Raw genomic sequence first — 24,081 nt, 5'->3', positions numbered from 1 at the left:
CTTTTATTTAACCAGGTAGGCTAGTTGAGAACACCTTTATTTAACCAGGTCGGGCTAGTTGAGAACACATTTTATTTAACCAGGTAGGCTAGTTGAGAACACCTTTATTTAACCAGGTAGGCTAGTTGAGAACACCTTTATTTAACCAGGTAGGCTAGTTGAGAACACCTTTATTTAACCAGGTAGGCAAGTTGAGAACAAGTTCTCATTTACAACTGCGACCTGGCCAAGATAAAGCATAGCAGTGTGAACAGACAACAACACAGAGTTACACATGGAGTAAACAATAAACAAGTCAATAACACAGTAGGAAAAAAAAGAGAGTCTATATACATTGTGTACAAAAGGCATGAGGAGGTAGGCAAATAATTACAATTTAGCAGATTAACACTGGAGTGATAAATGATCAAATGGTCATGTACAGGTAGAGATACTGGTGTGCAAAAGAGCAGAAAAGTAAATAAATATAAACAGTATGGGGATGAGGTAGGTAAATTGAGTGGGCTATTTACCGATAGACTATGTACAGCTGCAGCGATCGGTTAGCTGCTCAGATAGCAGATGTTTGAAGTTGGTGAGGGAGATAAAAGTCTCCAACTTCAGCGATTTTTGCAATTCGTTCCAGTCACAGGCAGCAGAGAACTGGAACGAAAGGCAGCCAAATGAGGTATTGGCTTTAGGGATGATCAGTGAGATACACCTGCTGGAGCGCGTGCTACGGGTGGGTGTTGCCATCGTTACCAGTGAACTGAGATAAGGCGGAGCTTGACCTAGGATGGACTTGTAGATGACCTGGAGCCAGTGGGTCTGGCGATGAATATGTAGCGAGGGCCAGCCGACTAGAGAATACAGGTCGCAGTGGTGGGTGGTATAAGGTGCTTTAGTAACAAAACAGATGGCATTGTGATAAACTGCATCCAGTTTGCTGAGTAGAGTATTGGAAGCTATTTTGTAGATGACATCGCCAAAGTCGATGTTTGGCGGCATGAGTGAAGGAGGCTTTGTTGCAGAATAGAAAGCAGACTCTAGATTTGATTTTAGATTGGAGATGTTTGATATGAGTCTGGAAGGAGAGTTTACAGTCTAGCCAGACACCTAGGTACTTATAGATGTCCACATATTCTAGGTCGGAACCATCCAGGGTGGTGATGCTAGTCGGGCGTGCGGGTGCAGGTAGCGAATGGTTGAAAAGCATGCATTTGGTTTTACTAGCGTTTAAGAGCAGTTGGAGGCCACGGAAGGAGTGTTGTATGGCGTTGAAGCTCGTTTGGAAATTAGATAGCACAGTGTCCAAGGAAGGGCCGGAAGTATACAGAATGGTGTCGTCTGCGTAGAGGTGGATCAGGGAATCACCCGCAGCAAGAGCAACATCATTGATATATACAGAGAAAAGAGTCGGCCTGAGAATTGAACTCTGTGGTACCCCCATAGAGACTGCCAGAGGACCGGACAACATGCCGTCCGATTTGACACACTGAACTCTGTCTGCAAAGTAGTTGGTGAACCAGGCGAGGCAGTCATTAGAAAAACCGAGGCTACTGAGTCTGCCGATAAGAATATGGTGTTTGACAGAGTCGAAAGCCTTGGCAAGGTCGATGAAGACGGCTGCACAGCACTGTATTTTATTGATGGCGGTTATGATATCGTTTAGTACCTTGAGTGTGGCTGAGGTGCACCCGTGACCGGCTTGGAAACCAGATTGCACAGCGGAGAAGGTACGGTGGGATTCGAGATGGTCAGTGACCTGTTGGTGTGTGGTACTGACCCTTAGTGTCTGTCTGTCCGTCCCTCAGTGTCTGTGGTACTGACCCTTGGTGTCTGTCTGTCCCTCAGTGTCTGTGGTACTGACCCTTGGTGTCTGTCCCTCAGTGTCTGTGGTACTGACCCTTGGTGTCTGTCTGTCAGTGTCTGTGGTACTGACCCTTGGTGTCTGTGGTACTGACCCTTGGTGTCTGTGGTACTGACCCTCGGTGTCTGTGGTACTGACCCTCAGTGTCTGTGGTATTGACCCTTGGTGTCTGTCTGTCCCTCAGTGTCTGTGGTACTGACCCTTGGTGTCTGTCTGTCCCTCAGTGTCTGTGGTACTGACCCTTGGTGTCTGTCTGTCCCTCAGTGTCTGTGGTACTGACCCTTGGTGTCTGTCTGTCCCTCAGTGTCTGTGGTACTGACCCTTGGTGTCTGTCTCGGTGTCTGTGGTACTGAGTGTACTGTGTATATTCAGCCTCCTGGAGGTCTATACTGAAATATTTGTATGAACATAAGATTCAACAACTGAGACATAAACTGAACAAGTTACACAGACATGTGACTAACAGAAATAGAATAATGTCACCCTGAACAAAGGGTGGGGGGGGGGTCAAAATCAAAAGCAACAGTCAGTATCTGGTGTGGCCACCAGCTGCATTAAGTACTGCAGTGCATCTCCTCCTCATGGACTGCACCAGATTTGCCCGTTCTTGCTGTGAGATGTTACCCCACTCTTCCACCAAGGCACCTGCAAGTTCCTGGACATTTCTGGAGGGAATGGCCTTAGCCATCACCCTCCGATCCAACAGGTCCCAGACGTGCACAATGGGATTGAGATCCCGGCTCTTCGTTGGCCACGACAGAACACTGACATTCCTGTCTTGCAGGAAATCACACACAGAACGAGCAGTATGGCTGGTGGCATTGTCATGCTGGAGGGTAATGTCAGGATGAGCCTGCAGGAAGGGTACCACATGAGGGAGGAGGATGTCTTCCCTGTAACGCACAGCGTTGAGATTGCCTGCAATGACAACAAGCTCAGTCAGATGATGCTGTGACACACCGCCCCAGACCATGACGGACCCTCCACCTCCAAATCGATCCCGCTCCAGAGTACAGGCCTCGGTGTAACGCTCATTCCTTCGACGATAAGCGCGAATCCGACCATCACCCCTGATGAGACAAAACCACAACTCGTCAGTGATGAGCACTTTTTGCCAGTTCTGTCTGGTCCAGCGACGGTGGGTTTGTGCCCCTAGGCGACGTTGTTGCAGGTGATGACCTGCCTTACAACAGTCCTACAAGCCCTCAGTCCAGCCTCTCTCAGCCTATTGTGGACAGTCTGAGCACTGATGGAGGGATTTTGCGTTCCTGGTGTAACTCGTGCAGCTGTTGTTGCCATCCGGTACATGTCCCGATTCTGTGCAGGTGTTGTTACACGTGGTCTGCCACTGCGAGGACGATCAGCTGTCCATTCTGTCTCCCTGTAGTGCTGTCTTAGGCGTCTCACAGTACGGACATTGCAATTTATTGCCCTGGCCACATCTGCAGTCCTCATGCCTCCTTGCAGCATGCCTAAGGCACGTTCACGCAGATGAGCAGGGACCCTGGGCATCTTTCTTTTGGTGTTTTTCAGTCAGTAGCAGGCTGGCTAGCTAGCCCTACCTGGTTCCTGGCTATAGCTAGAAGTATCTATGGAAGTAAATTAGTCCCTAAACCTGCTACAAGCTGAAGCTGCCCAGCCAGAGCTACCTGCTTCAGAAACGTCAGTTTTCTCCATTACTTTATGTAGCCAACTACAGTCTGGCTAGACTGTAAACTCTCCTTCCAGACTCATATTAAACATCTCTAATCCAAAATTAAATCTAGAATCGGCTTCTTATTTCGCAACAAAGCCTCCTTCACTCACGCCGCCAAACATACCCTCGTAAAACTGACCATCCTACCGATCCTTCGGCTATGTCATTTACAAAATAGCCACCAACACTCTACTCAGCAAACTGGATGCAGTCTATCACAGTGCCATCCATTTGGTCACCAAAGCCCCATATTCCACACACCGCTGCGACCTGTATGCTCTCGTTGGCTGGCCCTCGCTACATATTTGTGGCCAAACCCACTGGCTCCAGGTCATCTATAAGTCTTTGCGAGGTAAAGCCCCGCCTTATCTCAGCTCACTGGTCACCATAACAAAACCCACTCGTAGCACGCGCTCCAGCAGGTATATCGCACTGGTCATCCCCAAAGCCAATTCCTACTTTGGCTGCCTTTCTTTCCAGTTCTCTGCTGCCAATGACTGGAACGAATTGCAAAAAAAGTTGGAGATGTATATTTCCCTCACTAACTTTAAACATCAGCTATCTGAGCAGCTGACAGATCGCTGCAGCTGTACATAGCCCATCTGTAAATAGCCCACCCAATCTACCTACCTCATCCCCATATTGTTTTTATTTGATTTTCTGCTCTTTTGCACACCAGTATTTCTACTTGCACATCATCATCTGCTCATTTATCACTCCAGTGTTAATCTGCTAAATTGTAATTACTTTGCTACTATGGCCTATTTATTGCCTTACCTCCTCACGCCATTTGCACACACTGTATATAGACTTTCTTTTTTTCCTATTGTGTTATTGACCCTCCACTGATACAGCATGGCTCTCCCGTCCACTGACACAGCATGGCTCTCCCCTCCACTGACACAGCATGAATCTACCCTCCACTGATACAGCATGGCTCCGTACATCCACTGATACAGCATGGCTCTCCCCTCCACTGATACAGCATGGCTCTCCCCTCCACTGATACAGCATGGCTCTCCCATCCACTGATACAGCATGGCTCTCCCATCCACTGATACAGCATGGCTCTCCCATCCACTGATACAGCATGGCTCTCCCATCCACTGATACAGCATGGCTCTCCCATCCACTGATACAACATGGCTCTCCCATCCACTGATACAGCATGGCTCTCCCCTCCACTGATACAGCATGGCTCTCCCATCCACTGATACAGCATGGCTCTCCCATCCACTGATACAGCATGGCTCTCCCATCCACTGATACAGCATGGCTCTCCCATCCACTGATACAGCATGGCTCCATACATCCACTGATACAGCATGGCTCTCCCATCCACTGATACAGCATGGCTCTCCCATCCACTGATACAGCATGGCTCCGTACATCCACTGATACAGCATGGCTCTCCCATCCACTGATACAGCAGGGCTCTCCCATCCACTGATACAGCATGGCTCTCCCATCCACTGATACAGCATGGCTCTCCCATCCACTGATACAGCATGGCTCTCCCATCCACTGATACAGCATGGCTCTCCCCTCCACTGATACAGCATGGCTCTCCCCTCCACTGATACAGCATGGCTCTCCCCTCCACTGTTATACAGCATGGCTCTCCCCTCCACTGATACAGCATGGCTCTCCCATCCACTGATACAGCATGGCTCTACCATCCTCTGATACAGCATGGCTCTACCATCCTCTGATACAGCATGGCTCTACCATCCACTGATACAGCATGGCTCTACCATCCACTGATACAGCATGGCTCTCCCATCCACTGACACAGCATGAATCTACTATCCACTGATACAGCATGGCTCTCCCATCCACTGATACAGCATGGCTCTCCCATCCACTGATACAGCATGGCTCTCCCATCCACTGATACAGCATGGCTCTCCCATCCACTGATACAGCATGGCTCCGTACATCCACTGATACAGCATGGCTCTCCCCTCCACTGATACAGCATGGCTCTCCCCTCCACTGATACAGCATGGCTCTCCCCTCCACTGATACAGCATGGCTCTCCCCTCCACTGATACAGCATGGCTCTCCCATCCACTTACACAGCATGAATCTACCATCCACTGATACAGCATGGCTCTCCCATCCACTGATACAGCATGGCTCTCCCATCCACTGATACAGCATGGCTCTCCCATCCACTGATACAGCATGGCTCCGTACATCCACTGATACAGCATGGCTCTCCCATCCACTGATACAGCATGGCTCTCCCATCCACTGATACAGCATGGCTCCGTACATCCACTGATACAGCATGGCTCTCCCATCCACTGATACAGCATGGCTCTCCCATCCACTGATACAGCATGGCTCTCCCATCCACTGATACAGCATGGCTCTCCCCTCCACTGATACAGCATGGCTCTCCCATCCACTGATACAGCATGGCTCTCCCCTCCACTGATACAGCATGGCTCTCCCATCCACTGATACAGCATGGCTCTCCCATCCACTGATACAGCATGGCTCTCCCATCCACTGATACAGCATGGCTCTCCCATCCACTGATACAGCATGGCTCTCCCATCCACTGATACAGCATGGCTCTCCCATCCACTGATACAGCATGGCTCCATACATCCACTGATACAGCATGGCTCTCCCATCCACTGATACAGCATGGCTCTCCCATCCACTGATACAGCATGGCTCCGTACATCCACTGATACAGCATGGCTCTCCCATCCACTGATACAGCAGGGCTCTCCCATCCACTGATACAGCATGGCTCTCCCATCCACTGATACAGCATGGCTCTCCCATCCACTGATACAGCATGGCTCTCCCATCCACTGATACAGCATGGCTCTCCCCTCCACTGATACAGCATGGCTCTCCCCTCCACTGATACAGCATGGCTCTCCCCTCCACTGTTATACAGCATGGCTCTCCCCTCCACTGATACAGCATGGCTCTCCCATCCACTGATACAGCATGGCTCTACCATCCTCTGATACAGCATGGCTCTACCATCCTCTGATACAGCATGGCTCTACCATCCACTGATACAGCATGGCTCTACCATCCACTGATACAGCATGGCTCTCCCATCCACTGACACAGCATGAATCTACTATCCACTGATACAGCATGGCTCTCCCATCCACTGATACAGCATGGCTCTCCCATCCACTGATACAGCATGGCTCTCCCATCCACTGATACAGCATGGCTCTCCCATCCACTGATACAGCATGGCTCCGTACATCCACTGATACAGCATGGCTCTCCCCTCCACTGATACAGCATGGCTCTCCCCTCCACTGATACAGCATGGCTCTCCCCTCCACTGATACAGCATGGCTCTCCCCTCCACTGATACAGCATGGCTCTCCCATCCACTGATACAGCATGGCTCTCCCCTCCACTGATACAGCATGGCTCTCCCATCCACTGATACAGCATGGCTCTCCCATCCACTGATACAGCATGGCTCTCCCATCCACTGATACAGCATGGCTCTCCCATCCACTGATACAGCATGGCTCCATACATCCACTGATACAGCATGGCTCTCCCATCCACTGATACAGCATGGCTCTCCCATCCACTGATACAGCATGGCTCCGTACATCCACTGATACAGCATGGCTCTCCCATCCACTGATACAGCAGGGCTCTCCCATCCACTGATACAGCATGGCTCTCCCATCCACTGATACAGCATGGCTCTCCCATCCACTGATACAGCATGGCTCTCCCATCCACTGATACAGCATGGCTCTCCCCTCCACTGATACAGCATGGCTCTCCCCTCCACTGATACAGCATGGCTCTCCCCTCCACTGTTATACAGCATGGCTCTCCCCTCCACTGATACAGCATGGCTCTCCCATCCACTGATACAGCATGGCTCTACCATCCTCTGATACAGCATGGCTCTACCATCCTCTGATACAGCATGGCTCTACCATCCACTGATACAGCATGGCTCTACCATCCACTGATACAGCATGGCTCTCCCATCCACTGACACAGCATGAATCTACTATCCACTGATACAGCATGGCTCTCCCATCCACTGATACAGCATGGCTCTCCCATCCACTGATACAGCATGGCTCTCCCATCCACTGATACAGCATGGCTCTCCCATCCACTGATACAGCATGGCTCCGTACATCCACTGATACAGCATGGCTCTCCCCTCCACTGATACAGCATGGCTCTCCCCTCCACTGATACAGCATGGCTCTCCCCTCCACTGATACAGCATGGCTCTCCCCTCCACTGATACAGCATGGCTCTCCCATCCACTTACACAGCATGAATCTACCATCCACTGATACAGCATGGCTCTCCCATCCACTGATACAGCATGGCTCTCCCATCCACTGATACAGCATGGCTCTCCCATCCACTGATACAGCATGGCTCCGTACATCCACTGATACAGCATGGCTCTCCCATCCACTGATACAGCATGGCTCTCCCATCCACTGATACAGCATGGCTCCGTACATCCACTGATACAGCATGGCTCTCCCATCCACTGATACAGCATGGCTCTCCCATCCACTGATACAGCATGGCTCTCCCATCCACTGATACAGCATGGCTCTCCCCTCCACTGATACAGCATGGCTCTCCCATCCACTGATACAGCATGGCTCTCCCCTCCACTGATACAGCATGGCTCTCCCATCCACTGATACAGCATGGCTCTCCCATCCACTGATACAGCATGGCTCTCCCATCCACTGATACAGCATGGCTCTCCCATCCACTGATACAGCATGGCTCTCCCATCCACTGATACAGCATGGCTCTCCCATCCACTGATACAGCATGGCTCTCCCATCCACTGATACAGCATGGCTCTCCCATCCACTGATACAGCATGGCTCCGTACATCCACTGATACAGCATGGCTCCGTACATCCACTGATACAGCATGGCTCTCCCATCCACTGATACAGCATGGCTCTCCCATCCACTGATACAGCCCATCCACTGATACGTACATCCACTCCATTAATAGCTTCTGGAATGTTTTCCTTTTTTATATTTTCGTTTTGTATTTCTGTGTTTGGCCTGGTATGGTTCCCAATCAGAGGCAGCTGTCAATCGTTGTCTCTGATTGAGAACCATACTTAGGCAGCCTGTTTTCCCACTATGGGTTGTAGGTAGTTGTTTTCTGTTTTGTGTTGCTGCACCTTACAAGACTGTTTCGTTTTCGTTTCACTCTCTTTGTTATTTTATTTAGTGTTTCTGTTCCTAATAAATAACATGAACACTTACCACGCTGCACATTGGTCCGATCCTTTATACTCCTCGTCAGAAGTAGAACATCGTTACAGAACTACCCACCAAAAACAGACCAAGCAGCGTGGTAACAAGGAGCAGAGGGTTCTGGACTTGGGAGGAGATATTGGACGGCAAGGGACCCTGGGCACAGGCTGGGGAATATCGTCGCCCCAAAGCAGAACTGGAGGCAGCGAAAGCTGAGTGGCGGCGATATTTTTGTATTTGACCTGTATTTAACCAGCCAAGTCAGTAAAGAACAAATTCTTATTTTCAATGTTCAGGGGCAGAACGACAGATGTTGTACCTTGTCAGCTCGGGGATTTGAACTTGCAACCTTCCGGTTACTAGTCCAACGCTCTAACCACTAGGCTACCCTGCCTCTCCAATATATGAGGCAAGGCAGCGCAACAGGCACGAGAGGCAGCCCCAAAAGGGGCACACGGGGGGATTGGAGGAGTCAGGCGATAGACCTGAGCCAACTCCCTGTGCTTACTGGAAGAAACGTAGTACTGGTCAGGCACCGTGTTAAGCGGTCAAGCGCACGGTGTCGCCAATACGCGCTCATAGCCCGGTGTGCTATAGGCCAGTCCCCCTCAAATTTGTGCCTCATCCCACTCTTTGCTCATTTCTCTATTTGGTTGAACACAAATCAAGATTATTATCGTAGAGAAACAAGTACCAAAATGTGTGATCACATACTGAGAGATGATATACAGTTGAAGTCGGAAGTTTACATGCACCTTAGCCAAATACATTTAAACTCAGTTTTTCACAATTCCTGACATTTAATCCTAGTAAAAATTCCCTGTCTTAGGTCAGTTAGGATCACCACTTTATATTAAGAATGTGAACTGTCAGAATAATAGTGGAGAGAATGATTTATTTCAGCTTTTATTTCTTTCATCACATTCCCAGTGGGTCAGAAGTTTACATACACTCAATTAGTATTTGGTAGCATTGCCTTTAAATTGTTTAACTTAGGTCAAACGTTTCAGGTTGCCTTCCACAAGCTTCCCACTATAAGTTGGGTGAATTTTGGCCCATTCCTCCTGACAGAGCTGGTGTAACTGAGTCAGGTTTCTAGGCCTCCTTGCTCGCACATGCTTTTTCAGTTCTGCCCAGGGCTTTGTGATGGCCATTCCAATTGGTTAACTTTGTCCTTAAGCCATTTCGCAACAAATTTGGAAGTATGCTTGGGGTCATTGTCCATTTGGAAGACCCATTTGTGACCAAGCTTTAACTTCCTGAATGATGTCTTGAGATGTTGCATCAAAATATCCACATCATTTTCTTTCCTCATGAAGCCATCTATTTTATGAAGTGCACCAGTCCCTCCTGCAGCAAAGCACCCTCACAAAATGGTGCTTCCACCCCCGTGCTTCACGGTTGGCTTGGTGTTCTTCGGCTTGCAAGCCTCCCCCTTTTTCCTCCAAACATAACGATGGTCATTATGGCCAAACAGTTCTATTTTTGTTTCATCAGACCAGAGGACATTTCTCCAAAAAGTACGATCTTTGTCCCCATGTGCAGTTGCAAACCGTAGTTTGGCTTTTTTTAATGGTGGTTTTGGAGCAGTGGCTTCTTCCTTGCTGAGCGGCCTTTCAGGTTATGTAGATATGGGGCTCATTTTACTGTGGATATAGATACTTTTGTACTTTCCTCCAGCATCATCAGAAGGTCCTTTGCTGTTTCTCTGGGATTGATTTGCACTTTTCGCACCAAAGTACGTTCATCTGTAGGAGACAGAACGCGTCTCCTTCCTGAGCAGTATGACAGTTGTGTGGTCCCATGGGGTTTATACTTGCATACTATTGTTTGTAGAGATAAACGTGGTACCTTCAGGCTTTTGGAAATTGAACCCAAGGATGAACCAGACTTGTGAAGGTCTACAATTTATTTTCTGAGGTCTTGGCTGATTTCTTTTGATTTTCCCATGATGTCAAGCAAAGAGGCACTGAGTTTGAAGGTCAATTAGCCTATCAGAAGCTTCTAAAGACATGACATAATTTTCTTGAATTTTCTAAGCTGTTTAAAGGCACAGTCAACTTAGTGTATGTAAACTTCTGACCCACTGGAATTGTGATACAGTGAATCATAAGTGAAATAATCTGTCTGTAAACAATTGTTGGAAAAATTACTTGTGTCACGCACAAAGTTGATGTCCTAATCGACTTGCCAAAACTATAGTTTGTTAACAAGAAATTTGTGGAGTGTTTAAAAAAAAGAAGTTTTAATGACTCCTACCTCAGTGTCTGTAAACTTCCGACTTCAACTGTATATATAAACTCAGCAAAAAAAGAAATGTCCCTCTTTCAGGAGCCTGTCTTTAAACTAAGATGAGTATTTTGATTTCCTGTCACACTCACACAGTCGACTCCTTTCTTTGTGCTGGTAACCCAGGCTGAAAACACTCCTAAAGCACCAGGAATATTCTATATTCCTACCAAGAAGTACAGAATATTCTGTACAAAACGAAAATATAAATTTAATAAATATTGTTATTTGTTTCCCATTATTCTCTGTCTAATTTTGACACCATAAATGACAAACAATGTCGATTTCCGTTTTTCAAATTCGGGAACAATAAATTAGCCTTTTTCCGTTTTGACTCAGAAATCAAAGTAACGAATGTAACGTTACAAAGAAGCAAGGTGAAGCAGCAGTTCAGGCAATCTTGCAAGTCAGAACAATACTTGACAAATATCATTTTTATATTTGAAAAATTACTTGACAAGCAGTAGGCATTTAGGATGAAATGTGGAGTGAAACTATATAGTTATGGCGAAACATCACGTGCCCTGTTTTCTATCAAACGTATTAGGCAATCATTTACTCGAAAAACACTGCTCATTCAATCATAATTTGTCGCAATAAAGTAAGACAAAATAAAGATCCACCCCTGTCGAACGGATACACATTTTGTCGATCTTTTGAAAATGAATATATCTGCCGTTTCCATTAAGATAAACAAGCCTAAAGGTTTTTTCCGACATCGACTAAACTTGGTTCAATGGAAACCTGCCCGGGCTTCTTCTGTATTTATATCACTCAGCTTGGTTTCGCTTCCCCGCAATTCTCCGCCCTTTCAGAAAGTACACAATAAACTCTCAAGAGCGGCCTGAAGCAAATATAGCCAACGGAACATTTAAGTGTCGCTGGACAACACAGAACATCTCTTGGGCAACATGCAATCTACGGTGTTTACTATCTCGTTTGTCAAACTATTATGCTTAACTTTACATGGAATGACAGGTCAGTATCTCTTTCGATTTTACCACAGCATAGTCTACCAACGTTTGATTATAGATTAATGTTTTAAACCATTCTATCACGACTGGTTTACGAACTTTTTGTTTGTTGTTGTTGTTGATATTTCGTGATAATTTCACAGTCTTTTTTTTATAGCCTACATTTATTTAACACTTATACATTCCATAATCTACTTTTACTGTCACTAGTGGGGACCAAAGGAAACACGTCGCATGTTGGTCTCTGTTAGATTGACATACTGATGACGTAGGCTAAATATATTACATACACAATGGCTTAAGGTTTTACCCACATACCATATGTGGTCATCTCGAGGAAGTGCAATGGGCTTAATTTCTCTCTAAAAAATAAATAAGTAAAAAACTCTTAATCGGCAATACATATAAAATAACATTTTCCTCATCTGACTCAATACCCTTGTGTATCTAAAGCCTGTAATCCCCCTGAATGATGTGTATATGTCGGTATGTTCAACTGTGTAGAACTGTGCTTTTACAGCAGTGTTAGCTGAACTTCCAAGTCCCAGTAACATCAGAATTACCTCCATCAACATGGGACTAGTGTTGGAGTGGGATCCCCCTCAGAACCACACGGGAAACCTCACCTACAGATCAGAATACAAGTGGTAATATGAACAGAACCAAACAACACAACCAAGTGAGGGTGAACATTTAAATATGGCACACTTCCTGCTTATGGGTGCTGGGAAAGAGGAGAAATGACACACCCACAAGTTGTCGTCCCCAGAAGAATCTGTGTCATACACCCTCACACACACACACACACACACACACACACACACACACACCAACATACACTCACTATATCTATAAGGAATAGGTGCAACTATTTCAATTTTTTTTTTTTTACACAATTACTTGTCAGAACTGGTTTCAGGCATACAAACAGCGTACATACACTGAACAAACAAACAGTTTACAAACACTGGTAACAATAGTATTTAAAAAAAAATGTTACCTTTATTTTACTAGGCAAGTCAGTTAAGAACAAATTCTTATTTTCAATGACGGCCTAGGAACAGTGGGTTAACTGCTTGTTCAGGGGCAGAACGACAGATTTGTACCTTGTCAGCTCGGGGATTCGAACTTGCAACCTTTCGGTTACTAGTACAACGCTCTAACCACTAGGCTACCTGCTGGTTACTAGTCCAACGCTCTAACCACTAGGCTACCTGCTGGTTACTAGTCCAACGCTCTAACCACTAGGCTACCTGCTGGTTACTAGTCCAACGCTCTAACCACTAGGCTACCTGCTGGTTACTAGTCCAACGCTCTAACCACTAGGCTACCTGCTGGTTACTAGTCCAACACTCTAACCACTAGGCTACCTGCTGGTTACTAGTCCAACGCTCTAACCACTAGGCTACCTGCTGGTCACTAGTCCAACACTAACCACTAGGCTACCTGCTGGTTACTAGTCCAACGCTCTAACCACTAGGCTACCTGCTGGTTACTAGTCCAACGCTCTAACCACTAGGCTACCTGCTGGTTACTAGTCCAACGCTCTAACGACTAGGCTACCTGCTGGTTACTAGTCCAACGCTCTAACCACTAGGCTACCTGCTGGTTACTAGTCCAACGCTCTAACCACTAGGCTACCTGCTGGTTACTAGTCCAACGCTCTAACCACTAGGCTACCTGCTGGTTACTAGTCCAACGCTCTAACCACTAGGCTACCTGCTGGTTACTAGTCCAACGCTCTAACCACTAGGCTACCTGCTGGTTACTAGTCCAACGCTCTAACCACTAGGCTACCTGCTGGTTACTAGTCCAACGCTCTAACCACTAGGCTACCTGCTGGTTACTAGTCCAACGCTCTAACCACTAGGCTACCTGCTGGTCACTAGTCCAACGCTCTAACCACTAGGCTACCCTGCTGGTCACTAGTCAAACGCTCTAACCACCAGGCTACCTGCTGGTCACTAGTCCAACGCTCTAACCACTAGGCTACCTGCTGGTTACTAGTCCAACGCTCTAACCACTAGGCTACCTGCTGGTCACTAGTCCAACGCTCTAACCACTAGGCTACCTGCTGGTCACTAGTCCAACGCTCTAACCACTAGGCTACCTGCTGGTTACTAGTCCAACACCCTAACCACTAGGCTACCTGCCACCCCTCCACTCTAACCACTAGGCTACCTGCCGCCCCTCCACTCTAACCACTAGGCTACCTGTCGCCCCTCCACTCTAACCACTAGGCTACCCTGCCATCTACCGCAATAACAACACAGTGGTGTCTTGTTTTGAACACAGGAAGAGCATCAGGAACAGCTACCGGGTCGTATGTTTGGACACAACTGCCCTATGCTGTGACTTCACCAGACATCTAAACAAATTTGGAGTGTACACTTTCCAAGTGAGGGCAGAACGAGAGGGAGAGACATCTCACTGGGTGGAGACTAAGGAGTTTGTCATGGATGAACACAGTGAGTTCCTAGTTACCCATCTGTAACTTCAATCTACATAAGGATTTCATAACACATTCATAACCTATCCCTAAGACATACATGGGCATTTCATAGTAGTTTTTTTTGCTGTGCACTAGAGATGGGAATGAAAGTGTAATAACAGGTACTGTTTAACCAGAGGTTAGGGCAAAGCAGAGTGTATCATTACAGACTGGAGCCTGACAGCTTTTGCTCTTTAATGGACTATGGTGATCCGCTAGCAGATGCCATGTCATTTCTTTACCCCTGAGAGGTCGCCACTTTCTTTAGGTCACTTTCTTTCCCATGTCTCTCTGTCTCTCTCCACAGCCACTTTAGGCCCTCCCAGTGTGACTCTAGTCTCCAGTGGTGCGAACATTGAAGTGAGCATCGAAGACCCAGTGCTCAGGATCTCTGAGTTTAAAGAGATCTACAATCATGCAACCTTTAACATCACCTACTGGAAGGAGGGCCAGGAGAAGAAGGTATGGTGGCCATTTTACTTTCCATCTGGGATTATACATTTGGAGTGTAATGTCCACTGCCTACAACCAGGGGATCTGAGGAATGGCGAAACAAAGTATAGCAGTTTGCCTGACCTTTCACTTCTGATGTCATAGTGACAGTAGCCAATAAGGAGTATGAGATGCAGGTTTAGGGTCTGAGCACATAAACTACTTTCCATCTGCCAATGGTGAACTTGATAACCGTAGGGGGGATCATCTGGTGACACATTGAGTACGGTTACATGCACACAATAATGGGATTATTGTAGATAGATTAATATAATAGTTTGATATAAAACGTTTACATGCTTTGCAAGAAGGAACGATTTCCCTAATAATCCTCTTTTAACATGGATACATCTGAAATCAGACTACCGGATGACACTCTGATAAATGCAGAAAATCGGCAATCAAAAATAATATTATACCACAGCAATCGTGTTTATTTTTGGGAAGTATATTTGAGTTTGGACGTATAAAGTTTGGCTAACGCTTTTCATTTTAAATGGGGGTCCTTATTAGTGGTCCTTATTAGTGGTCCTTATTAGTGGTCCTTATTAGTGGTTCTTATTACAGTGGTCCTTATTACAGTGGTCCTTATTACAGTGGTCCTTATTACAGTGGTCCTTATTACAGTGGTCCTTATTACAGTGGTCCTTATTAGTGGTCCTTATTAGTGGTCCTTATTAGTGGTCCTTATTAGTGGTCCTTATTAGTGGTTCTTATAAGTGGTCCTTATTACAGTGGTCCTTATTACAGTGGTCCTTATTACAGTGGTCCTTATTACAGTGGTCCTTATTAGTGGTCCTTATTACAGTGGTCCTTATTACAGTGGTCCTTATTACAGTGGTCCTTATTAGTGGTTCTTATTAGTGGTCCTTATTACAGTGGTCCTTATTAGTGGTCCTTATTAGTGGTCCTTATTAGTGGTCCTTATTACAGTGTGTGTAATTACACTTTAACGAGTATTGTAATTCACTGTAACAACCACATGGAAGTAATTGTGGTCTGTAATTACAAAAAAAAAGGTGCAACAATGAATGCTTGTTTTCCATGCTTGTGATAAAAGGGCAGGTTGTCCAATACATTCGCCAACTTAGTGTTCTGTTTCTTATCAGCTGCGTACAGTTACAACTGTCACAAAGGTTGTGACCCCTCGTCGGTGCGCTGGGTGTCCCAATATTTTTTTTTTATTCAATAGGCTCTGATTACTTAGCCATGAAAGTGCACTGTTGTAAATATATCTCCACTCAATGTTATTGCTAGCGGTTGCCGCCAAAATAAAATGTACCAATCTGGGTTAACTTGGTCATCCCAGATGAGGATAAATACCCTGTTTCAAAGCATATTATATTTAAATGTTTGCCTTAGTACAATGTAATTACTAGGAGTTACACAGGATGTAGATAGTTCAAATGAAGTGTATCTTGAGGTGTACTTACTTGTAACTAATGTAATGTAACTAACTAGAGTACATGATCCATACGGACAATCTGGCACTCCATTTTAAAGCTTCCGGAAGTTTAATTCCAGAATTCACTTCATCTCTGTACCTTGTTGTGAAGTGAAACTTCCGGAAGCTTTCAAATGAGGGCCGCTCAAGATTAACTTCATTTTAACTAGCTACAGCCTGTGTAAAACCTTAGTAATTACATTGTACTTGGGCAAAACATGAAATGTACTATGCTTTGAAACAATGTGGGTTTTTTTTTTCACAGCTGAGATGCCACCCATAGTAGATCCCAGTCAGTGAGATTGCCCTACTGATCTGTTTTTGCCAGCTCAACAAAGTTAACTTTATTTTGGGGTCAAGTGCTAGCAACAACACTGAGTGAAGACACAGTATAGGATGAACAGTGCACATTCAAGGGTAAGTAATTAGAGCCTATTAAGCATAGGCTCCCTCACAGTGCAGTATCACCGCAGTACACTGCAGTATAAAGGCAGTTCTAGTGCAGTATGACCGCAGTACACTGCAGTATAAAGACAGTTCTAGTGCAGTATGACCGCAGTACACTGCAGTATAAAGGCAGTTCTAGTGCAGTATGACCACAGTACACTGCAGTATAAAGGCAGTTCTAGTGCAGTATGACCGCAGTACACTGCAGTATAAAGGCAGTTCTAGTGCAGTATCACCGCAGTACACTGCAGTATAAAGGCAGTTCTAGTGCAGTATGACCGCAGTACACTGCAGTATAAAGGCAGTTCTAGTGCAGTATGACCGCAGTACACTGCAGTATAAAGGTAGTTCTAGTGCAGTATCACAGCAGTACACTGCAGTATAAAGGCAGTTCTAGTGCAGTATGACCGCAGTACACTGCAGTATAAAGGCAGTTCTAGTGCAGTATGACCGCAGTACACTGCAGTATAAAGGCAGTTCTAGTGCAGTATGACTGCAGTACACTGCAGTATAAAGGCAGTTCTAGTGCAGTATCACCGCAGTACACTGCAGTATAAAGGCAGTTCTAGTGCAGTATCACCGCAGTACACTGCAGTATAAAGGCAGTTCTAGTGCAGTATGACTGCAGTACACTGCAGTATAAAGGCAGTTCTAGTGCAGTATCACCGCAGTACACTGCAGTATAAAGGCAGTTCTAGTGCAGTATCACCGCAGTACACTGCAGTATAAAGGCAGTATCACCGCAGTACACTGCAGTATAAAGGCAGTTCTAGTGCAGTATCACCGCAGTACACTGCAGTATAAAGGCAGTTCTAGTGCAGTATGACCGCAGTACACTGCAGTATAAAGGCAGTTCTAGTGCAGTATGACTGCAGTACACTGCAGTATAAAGGCAGTTCTAGTGCAGTATCACCGCAGTACACTGCAGTATAAAGGCAGTTCTAGTGCAGTATCACCGCAGTACACTGCAGTATAAAGACAGTATCACCGCAGTACACTGCAGTATAAAGGCAGTTCTAGTGCAGTATGACCGCAGTACACTGTAGTATAAAGGCAGTTCTAGTGCAGTATGACCGCAGTACACTGCAGTATAAAGGCAGTTCTAGTGCAGTACGCTCCAAAATAAATAAATAACTTTTTTACTGCAGTACTTTTGCAGTGTAACTGCAGTTATTCTGCAATTAATGTGTCCAAAATACCACAGTCGACTGCAGTTATTGCACTTTTACTGCAGTTTCTCAGGCATCCAGCACACCGACGAGGTGTCACAACTTTTGTGACAGTTGTTGCTGAATCAGATGCAGCTGATAAGAAACAGAACAGTACGTTGGTGAATGTGGTGGCGCACCGACGAGGGGTCACAACCTTTGTGACAGTTGTAGCTGAATCAGATGCAGCTGATAAGAAACAGAACAGTACGTTGGTGAATGTGGTGGCGCACCGACGAGGGGTCACAACCTTTGTGACAGTTGTAGCTGAATCAGATGCAGCTGATAAGAAACAGAACAGTACGTTGGTGAATGTGGTGGCGCACCGACGAGGGGTCACAACCTTTGTGACAGTTGTAGCTGAATCAGATGCAGCTGATAAGAAACAGAACAGTACGTTGGTGAATGTGGTGGCGCACCGACGAGGGGTCACAACCTTTGTGACAGTTGTAGCTGAATCAGATGCAGCTGATAAGAAACAGAACAGTACGTTTGTGAATGTGGTGGCGCACCGACGAGGGGTCACAACCTTTGTGACAGTTGTAGCTGAATCAGATGCAGCTGATAAGAAACAGAACAGTACGTTGGTGAATGTGGTGGCGCACCGACGAGGGGTCACAACCTTTGTGACAGTTGTAGCTGAATCAGATGCAGCTGATAAGAAACAGAACAGTACGTTGGTGAATGTGGTGGCGCACCGACGAGGGGTCACAACCTTTGTGACAGTTGTTGCTGAATCAGATGCAGCTGATAAGAAACAGAACAGTACGTTGGTGAATGTGGTGGCGCACCGACGAGGGGTCACAACCTTTGTGACAGTTGTAGCTGAATCAGATGCAGCTAATAAGAAACAGAACAGTACGTTGGTGAATGTGGTGGCGCACCGACGAGGGGTCACAACCTTTGTGACAGTTGTTGCTGAATCAGATGCAGCTGATAAGAAACAGAACAGTACGTTGGTGAATGTGGTGGCGCACCGACGAGGGGTCACAACCTTTGTGACAGTTGTAGCTGAATCAGATGCAGCTGATAAGAAACAGAACAGTACGTTGGTGAATGTGGTGGCGCACCGACGAGGGGTCACAACCTTTGTGACAGTTGTAGCTGAATCAGATGCAGCTGATAAGAAACAGAACAGTACGTTGGTGAATGTGGTGGCGCACCGACGAGGGGTCACAACCTTTGTGACAGTTGTAGCTGAATCAGATGCAGCTAATAAGAAACAGAACAGTACGTTGGTGAATGTGGTGGCGCACCGACGAGGGGTCACAACCTTTGTGACAGTTGTTGCTGAATCAGATGCAGCTGATAAGAAACAGAACAGTACGTTGGTGAATGTGGTGGCGCACCGACGAGGGGTCACAACCTTTGTGACAGTTGTAGCTGAATCAGATGCAGCTGATAAGAAACAGAACAGTACGTTGGTGAATGTGGTGGCGCACCGACGAGGGGTCACAACCTTTGTGACAGTTGTAGCTGAATCAGATGCAGCTGATAAGAAACAGAACAGTACGTTGGTGAATGTGGTGGCGCACCGACGAGGGGTCACAACCTTTGTGACAGTTGTAGCTTGTATGCAGCTGATAAGAAACAGAACAGTACGTTGGTGAATGTGGTGGCGCACCGACGAGGGGTCACAACCTTTGTGACAGTTGTAGCTGAATCAGATGCAGCTGATAAGAAACAGAACAGTACGTTGGTGAATGTGGTGGCGCACCGACGAGGGGTCACAACCTTTGTGACAGTTGTAGCTGAATCAGATGCAGCTGATAAGAAACAGAACAGTACGTTGGTGAATGTGGTGGCGCACCGACGAGGGGTCACAACCTTTGTGACAGTTGTAGCTGAATCAGATGCAGCTGATAAGAAACAGAACAGTACGTTGGTGAATGTGGTGGCGCACCGACGAGGGGTCACAACCTTTGTGACAGTTGTAGCTTGTATGCAGCTGATAAGAAGGGAAAACACACAAAGTTGGTGAATTTAGTGGGAAACCTGCCCATTTGAAACAAGCATGGTAACAACCATTCATTGGTACACCTCTGTAATTACATACTGCAACTACTACTCGGGGTTGTTATTGTTAACTCTAATAGTTGTTACAGTGTAAATGCACGGTTGATTGCGGTGTAGTAAAGATCCCTTTTCAAAGGAAGTGTTACCGAAGTTTGTACTACTGTATGTGAAAGCTACTTCTGAGACACATACATTCAGTTGTTCCCGAACTCACTTAAATCGCGCTGAGGGAGGACCGCTCGGCTGGTGCTAGCCCCGTGCGCAGATCAATTACACTGCTGGATCGCCGATTTTACATGTCCTAATCATTTAAAAGATGGCTCAGAAAAAAAGATGTTTAAATCGGCGAATGCTTACTTTAATTTTGACCGTACGCCGATGTTTAAGATAATCAGAGTAAGGTGTTTACATGACTATTGCATAATGTGCCCGGCTGCCAATCAGTTTAATATGAAATAATTACAATGTGTGTACAACATACTCATTGTGTGGCGCTCACTGCTTCCTTAATTCTCCTCTATCTCCCCCTGCAGGTCAAACGGATGAATGGCATCCAACTGCATGAAGTGGTGTTGGAGCTGGAGCAATGGACCAGGTACTGTTTTCAGGTCTGGGTGGTAACCGAAAGGTTCTTCAAACAAAGCCAGCCCAGCAACATTACGTGTGAGAGCACCGCTAAGGGTAAGCGCCATCTCTATCTCTTTCTTGTCCTCCCATTTTTTTACATCTGTAAAAAACACAAATTATGAGTATTAGATTGTTGCCTTCAATGATTCTCCGTGTACAAGTCTACTCTTGCTCAACTCAATTCTTCGTCCCCGGTGTCCACTTTCCCCAACCCCAAACCGTCTGCAGGCAAGGACAGGCCCTGGGTGATGGCCCTGGGGATGTTTGTGGTGATGGCTGTGTCTGTGCCCCTGGTGGTTCTAGCATTCTGGCACTGCTACAGGGTGGTCAGCTTCCTCAGACCCAAGGTCAAGCTGCCTGGACATTTCACAGTGGTCAGTATGATCAGTGTGTTTTAATGAATAATACACTGTGTGTTTCTTTGTGTGTAGTAACTGTACCATTTGTTCTTTTGCAAACCCAATAATGACATGTTCATGCTTCTGTTTAGGGGAAGAAAAGGACTGTCAATGAGGCTCTGTCTTTGGCTGAGTTCCATGTAATCAGTGTGTCCTGTTATATCTTGGCATAATGATGAATGGTTTTAGTTTAATCTCTTGTGGACAGACTGCTTAAACATAAATGTGCATCTGTTCTGCCAGTGTAACGGATGTGAAATGGCTAGCTAGTTAGCGGTGGTGCGCGCTAATAGCGTTTCAATTGGTGAAGTCACTTGCTCTGAGACCTTAAAGTAGTTGTTCCCCTTGCTCTGCAAGTGCTGTCGCGGCGTTTGTGGCGCGATGGGTAACGATGCTTCGTGGGTGTCAGTTGTCTATGTTTTTATTTGACCTTTATTTAACTAGGCAAGTCAGTTAAGAACAAATTCTTATTTTCAATGACGGCCTAGGAACAGTGGTTTAACTGCCTGTTCAGGGGCAGAACGACAGATTTGAACTTCAAACCTTCCGTATACTAGTCCAACGCTCTAACCACCGAGCCCGGGTTGGGGCGAGGGGACGGATGAAAGTTAAACTGTTACACCAGTCACATTCTGTTAAAGGTCCCCAAAGTGCACACATCCCTGGGCCGCTCGTCTTTTCAGATCGCTGCAGCTAGCGACTGGAACGAGCTGCAACAAACACTCAAACTGGACAATTTTATCTCAATCTCCTCATTCAAAGACTTAATCATAGACACTCTTACTGACAGTTGTGGCTGCTTTGTGTGATGTATTGTTGTCTCTACCTTCTTGCCCTTTGCGCTGTTGTCTGTGCCCAACAATGTTTGTACTCTGTGTTGTTGTTACCATGTTGTTGTCATGTGTTGCTGCCATGCCATGTTGTTGTCTTTAGGTCTCTCTTTATGTAGTGTAGCTCTGTTGTCGTGATGTGTGTTTTGTTCTATATTTAATCCCACCCCCCGTCCCAACAGGAGGCCTTTTGCCTTATGGTAGGCCGTCATTGTAAATAAGAATTGTTCTTACTTGACTTGCCTAGTTAAATAAATAAAATATGACCAAATTTCACGAGGTTTTTGGTTAATTGAGATTAGTTTGAAAGACCTTTTAAGGAGATAAGTCTGAAAGGCCTTTAAAGAGATTACTTACCTCATGCTTCCCATCCGAAACAGTTCAGAACAGTTCGTGCATATATTACGACAACATTTTGTGACTTTTTCGTTCGGTTTAGTCTTCGTCAAGAGTTGTTGTTTTTTTGGCTCTTTGTGCGCACAGCATTTTTTTCTCGAGGAAAGCCGAAGTTGGTAGCCTACACACCTTGTCTGTGATTGGTCAACAGTAGGGATTCTTAAATTGTTTATTGTCTTTCAACAAGAGACAAATCATGACCATTTTTTCACTTGAGAAATTCTGCACCAAAGATCTTAGATGTAAAATTGCGTGACTAAGATCTCTTCTGCAAAAAAAAAATGTCAAAATAAATGTTAGATTTCTTGAGTTATATTAGATTCATTCTGTCTATTAATTCTAGAATTCTATTTAGATAGACAAACAGTACTATTGGTGTTTTTGTTCCAATTTTTTAAGTCAATATCTTTTAATTAAGGGAGTATGCGAGCACACTAATTCGGTTTTCAAGCTGATGCCTTTAGTGTGACCAAAGTCTCCTCTCCTCTCCCCTCTCCACCCCATGCAGTACCTGTTGGATCCTCAGTGCTCCTCCATCCTGGCCTTGCAGAGCAGCCCCCAGCCTGATGAGGTGTACCATGAGGTCAGCATCATGCCTGCGGGGACAGAGACAGAGAGAGAGAGCGCCCTCTGGTGGACAGAACATAAAGCACATAACCAGACTGACTGACAATACAAAAGAAAGGCAGTGTTCGAGAGCATCAACACCGCGACTGACAGGCCGATCTATAAACAATATTAAGTTGTTATTTATGATGCAAGGTGATTGGTTGATCAGTCAGTCTCGACTCGCCTTTAATGTCGGCTGCACCCAATCACAAAGATCTTGAAGTGGATGGGGAAAATATGGGTGAAAGACGGATGTGAGGAAGAAACGAAGACATCAATGGATGGCAGAGAAGAGGACGTATCTCTTAGTGAGAAATAATAGTCTAACTGACATCAGGGATTTTGTTATTTATTCATCCCTGTGATGAAATTCTAAGAGAGATAATTTAGTGTAATGCAGGTGTCATCTACTAGATTCAGCTGCAGGCCCGATTTTTTTTTATCTCTTGGGGGTTCGGAAAAAATTATTACAAATAAGTTGTGATCGTGTGCAAATTAGCCGCAAGAACCCAAACAAATATATTTAACTGAAACAATCATTTCAGACCTTGTTTCCAATTGTATACGATCACATGTTCCTCTCTATTATGCCTAAAATCACTACGAGCTGATTTCCTGCTGTTAAAAATAAAATAACCATTTGACTGAGAGGGGGGGGGGGGGGGCGAATATAACCACTGCCAGTTAGGGAACCCTGGTGTAATGTGTATGATAATGATCAATAATGCCTTTTATTCATTATTGGCCTTGGTACACTGGCATTTTATGATATCGTGAGTATAGGGCAATGGAATGGTGACCCACTATTCCACCAGAGAGAGTTCTCATTATGAGCTGACTGATATGACACACTCCAAATAATTTTATGGAAAATGGCGTTTTTGTATTTAGCTTGTGACACAGCAGTCAAGACATCATGACATCATCAGCAATGGGTCTACAATGGATTCTGAAAGTATTCAGCCCCCTTGACTTTTTCCTCATTTTGTTGCATTACAGCCTTATTCTAAAATGGATTAAAAATATATATTGAAAAAAATCCTC

At 45.7% G+C, this 24,081-nt stretch overlaps 1 protein-coding gene and 1 long non-coding RNA gene across 4 annotated transcripts in view; one reads left to right on the top strand and one right to left on the bottom strand.

Annotated features, from left to right (window-relative positions):
* The window catches only part of LOC116356294 (uncharacterized), a 26,616-nt gene extending 4,077 nt beyond the window's left edge, over positions 1 to 22,539 (bottom strand). Inside the window, exons 1-2 of the long non-coding RNA XR_004204812.1 lie at positions 22,390 to 22,539; positions 20,659 to 20,904 (exon numbers count right to left, since the gene is read on the bottom strand). This is a non-coding gene — a long non-coding RNA (uncharacterized LOC116356294). The remainder of the gene's footprint in view (positions 1 to 20,658; positions 20,905 to 22,389) is intronic.
* LOC109871051 (interleukin-10 receptor subunit beta) lies at positions 11,741 to 24,081 on the top strand. 3 transcript variants are annotated; one of them, XM_020461837.2, is made up of 7 exons: positions 11,741 to 12,083; positions 12,600 to 12,726; positions 14,375 to 14,547; positions 14,878 to 15,032; positions 20,711 to 20,858; positions 21,033 to 21,178; positions 22,937 to 24,081. In XM_020461837.2, the coding sequence occupies exons 1-7, from the start codon at positions 12,017 to 12,019 to the stop codon at positions 23,096 to 23,098; spliced, it is 978 nt and encodes a 325-aa protein (XP_020317426.1). In that variant the 5' UTR covers positions 11,741 to 12,016; the 3' UTR covers positions 23,099 to 24,081. The 3 variants fall into 3 exon arrangements, with proteins under 3 accessions (XP_020317426.1, XP_020317446.1, XP_020317436.1); XM_020461847.2 differs by having other exon boundaries at positions 11,747 to 12,083; positions 12,584 to 12,726; positions 22,937 to 23,701; XM_020461857.2 differs by lacking the exon at positions 12,600 to 12,726 and having other exon boundaries at positions 11,742 to 12,083; positions 22,937 to 23,701.

This window comes from Oncorhynchus kisutch, linkage group LG2 (assembly GCF_002021735.2).
Source record: "Oncorhynchus kisutch isolate 150728-3 linkage group LG2, Okis_V2, whole genome shotgun sequence".
Lineage (NCBI taxonomy): Eukaryota > Metazoa > Chordata > Actinopteri > Salmoniformes > Salmonidae > Oncorhynchus > Oncorhynchus kisutch.
Note: the sequence above shows the minus strand (reverse complement) of the source record. Positions and strands in the feature narration are given on the sequence as shown.

Excerpts from the sequence above, each read along its gene's own strand:
- LOC109871051 (XM_020461837.2), top strand. The coding sequence starts at position 12,017 with ATGCAATCTACGGTGTTTACTATCTCGTTTGTCAAACTATTATGCTTA. Across the intron at positions 14,548-14,877 it reads GTTTGTCATGGATGAACACA|CCACTTTAGGCCCTCCCAGT; the intron begins GTGAGTTCCTAG and ends CTCTCTCCACAG. Across the intron at positions 15,033-20,710 it reads AGGAGGGCCAGGAGAAGAAG|GTCAAACGGATGAATGGCAT; the intron begins GTATGGTGGCCA and ends CTCCCCCTGCAG.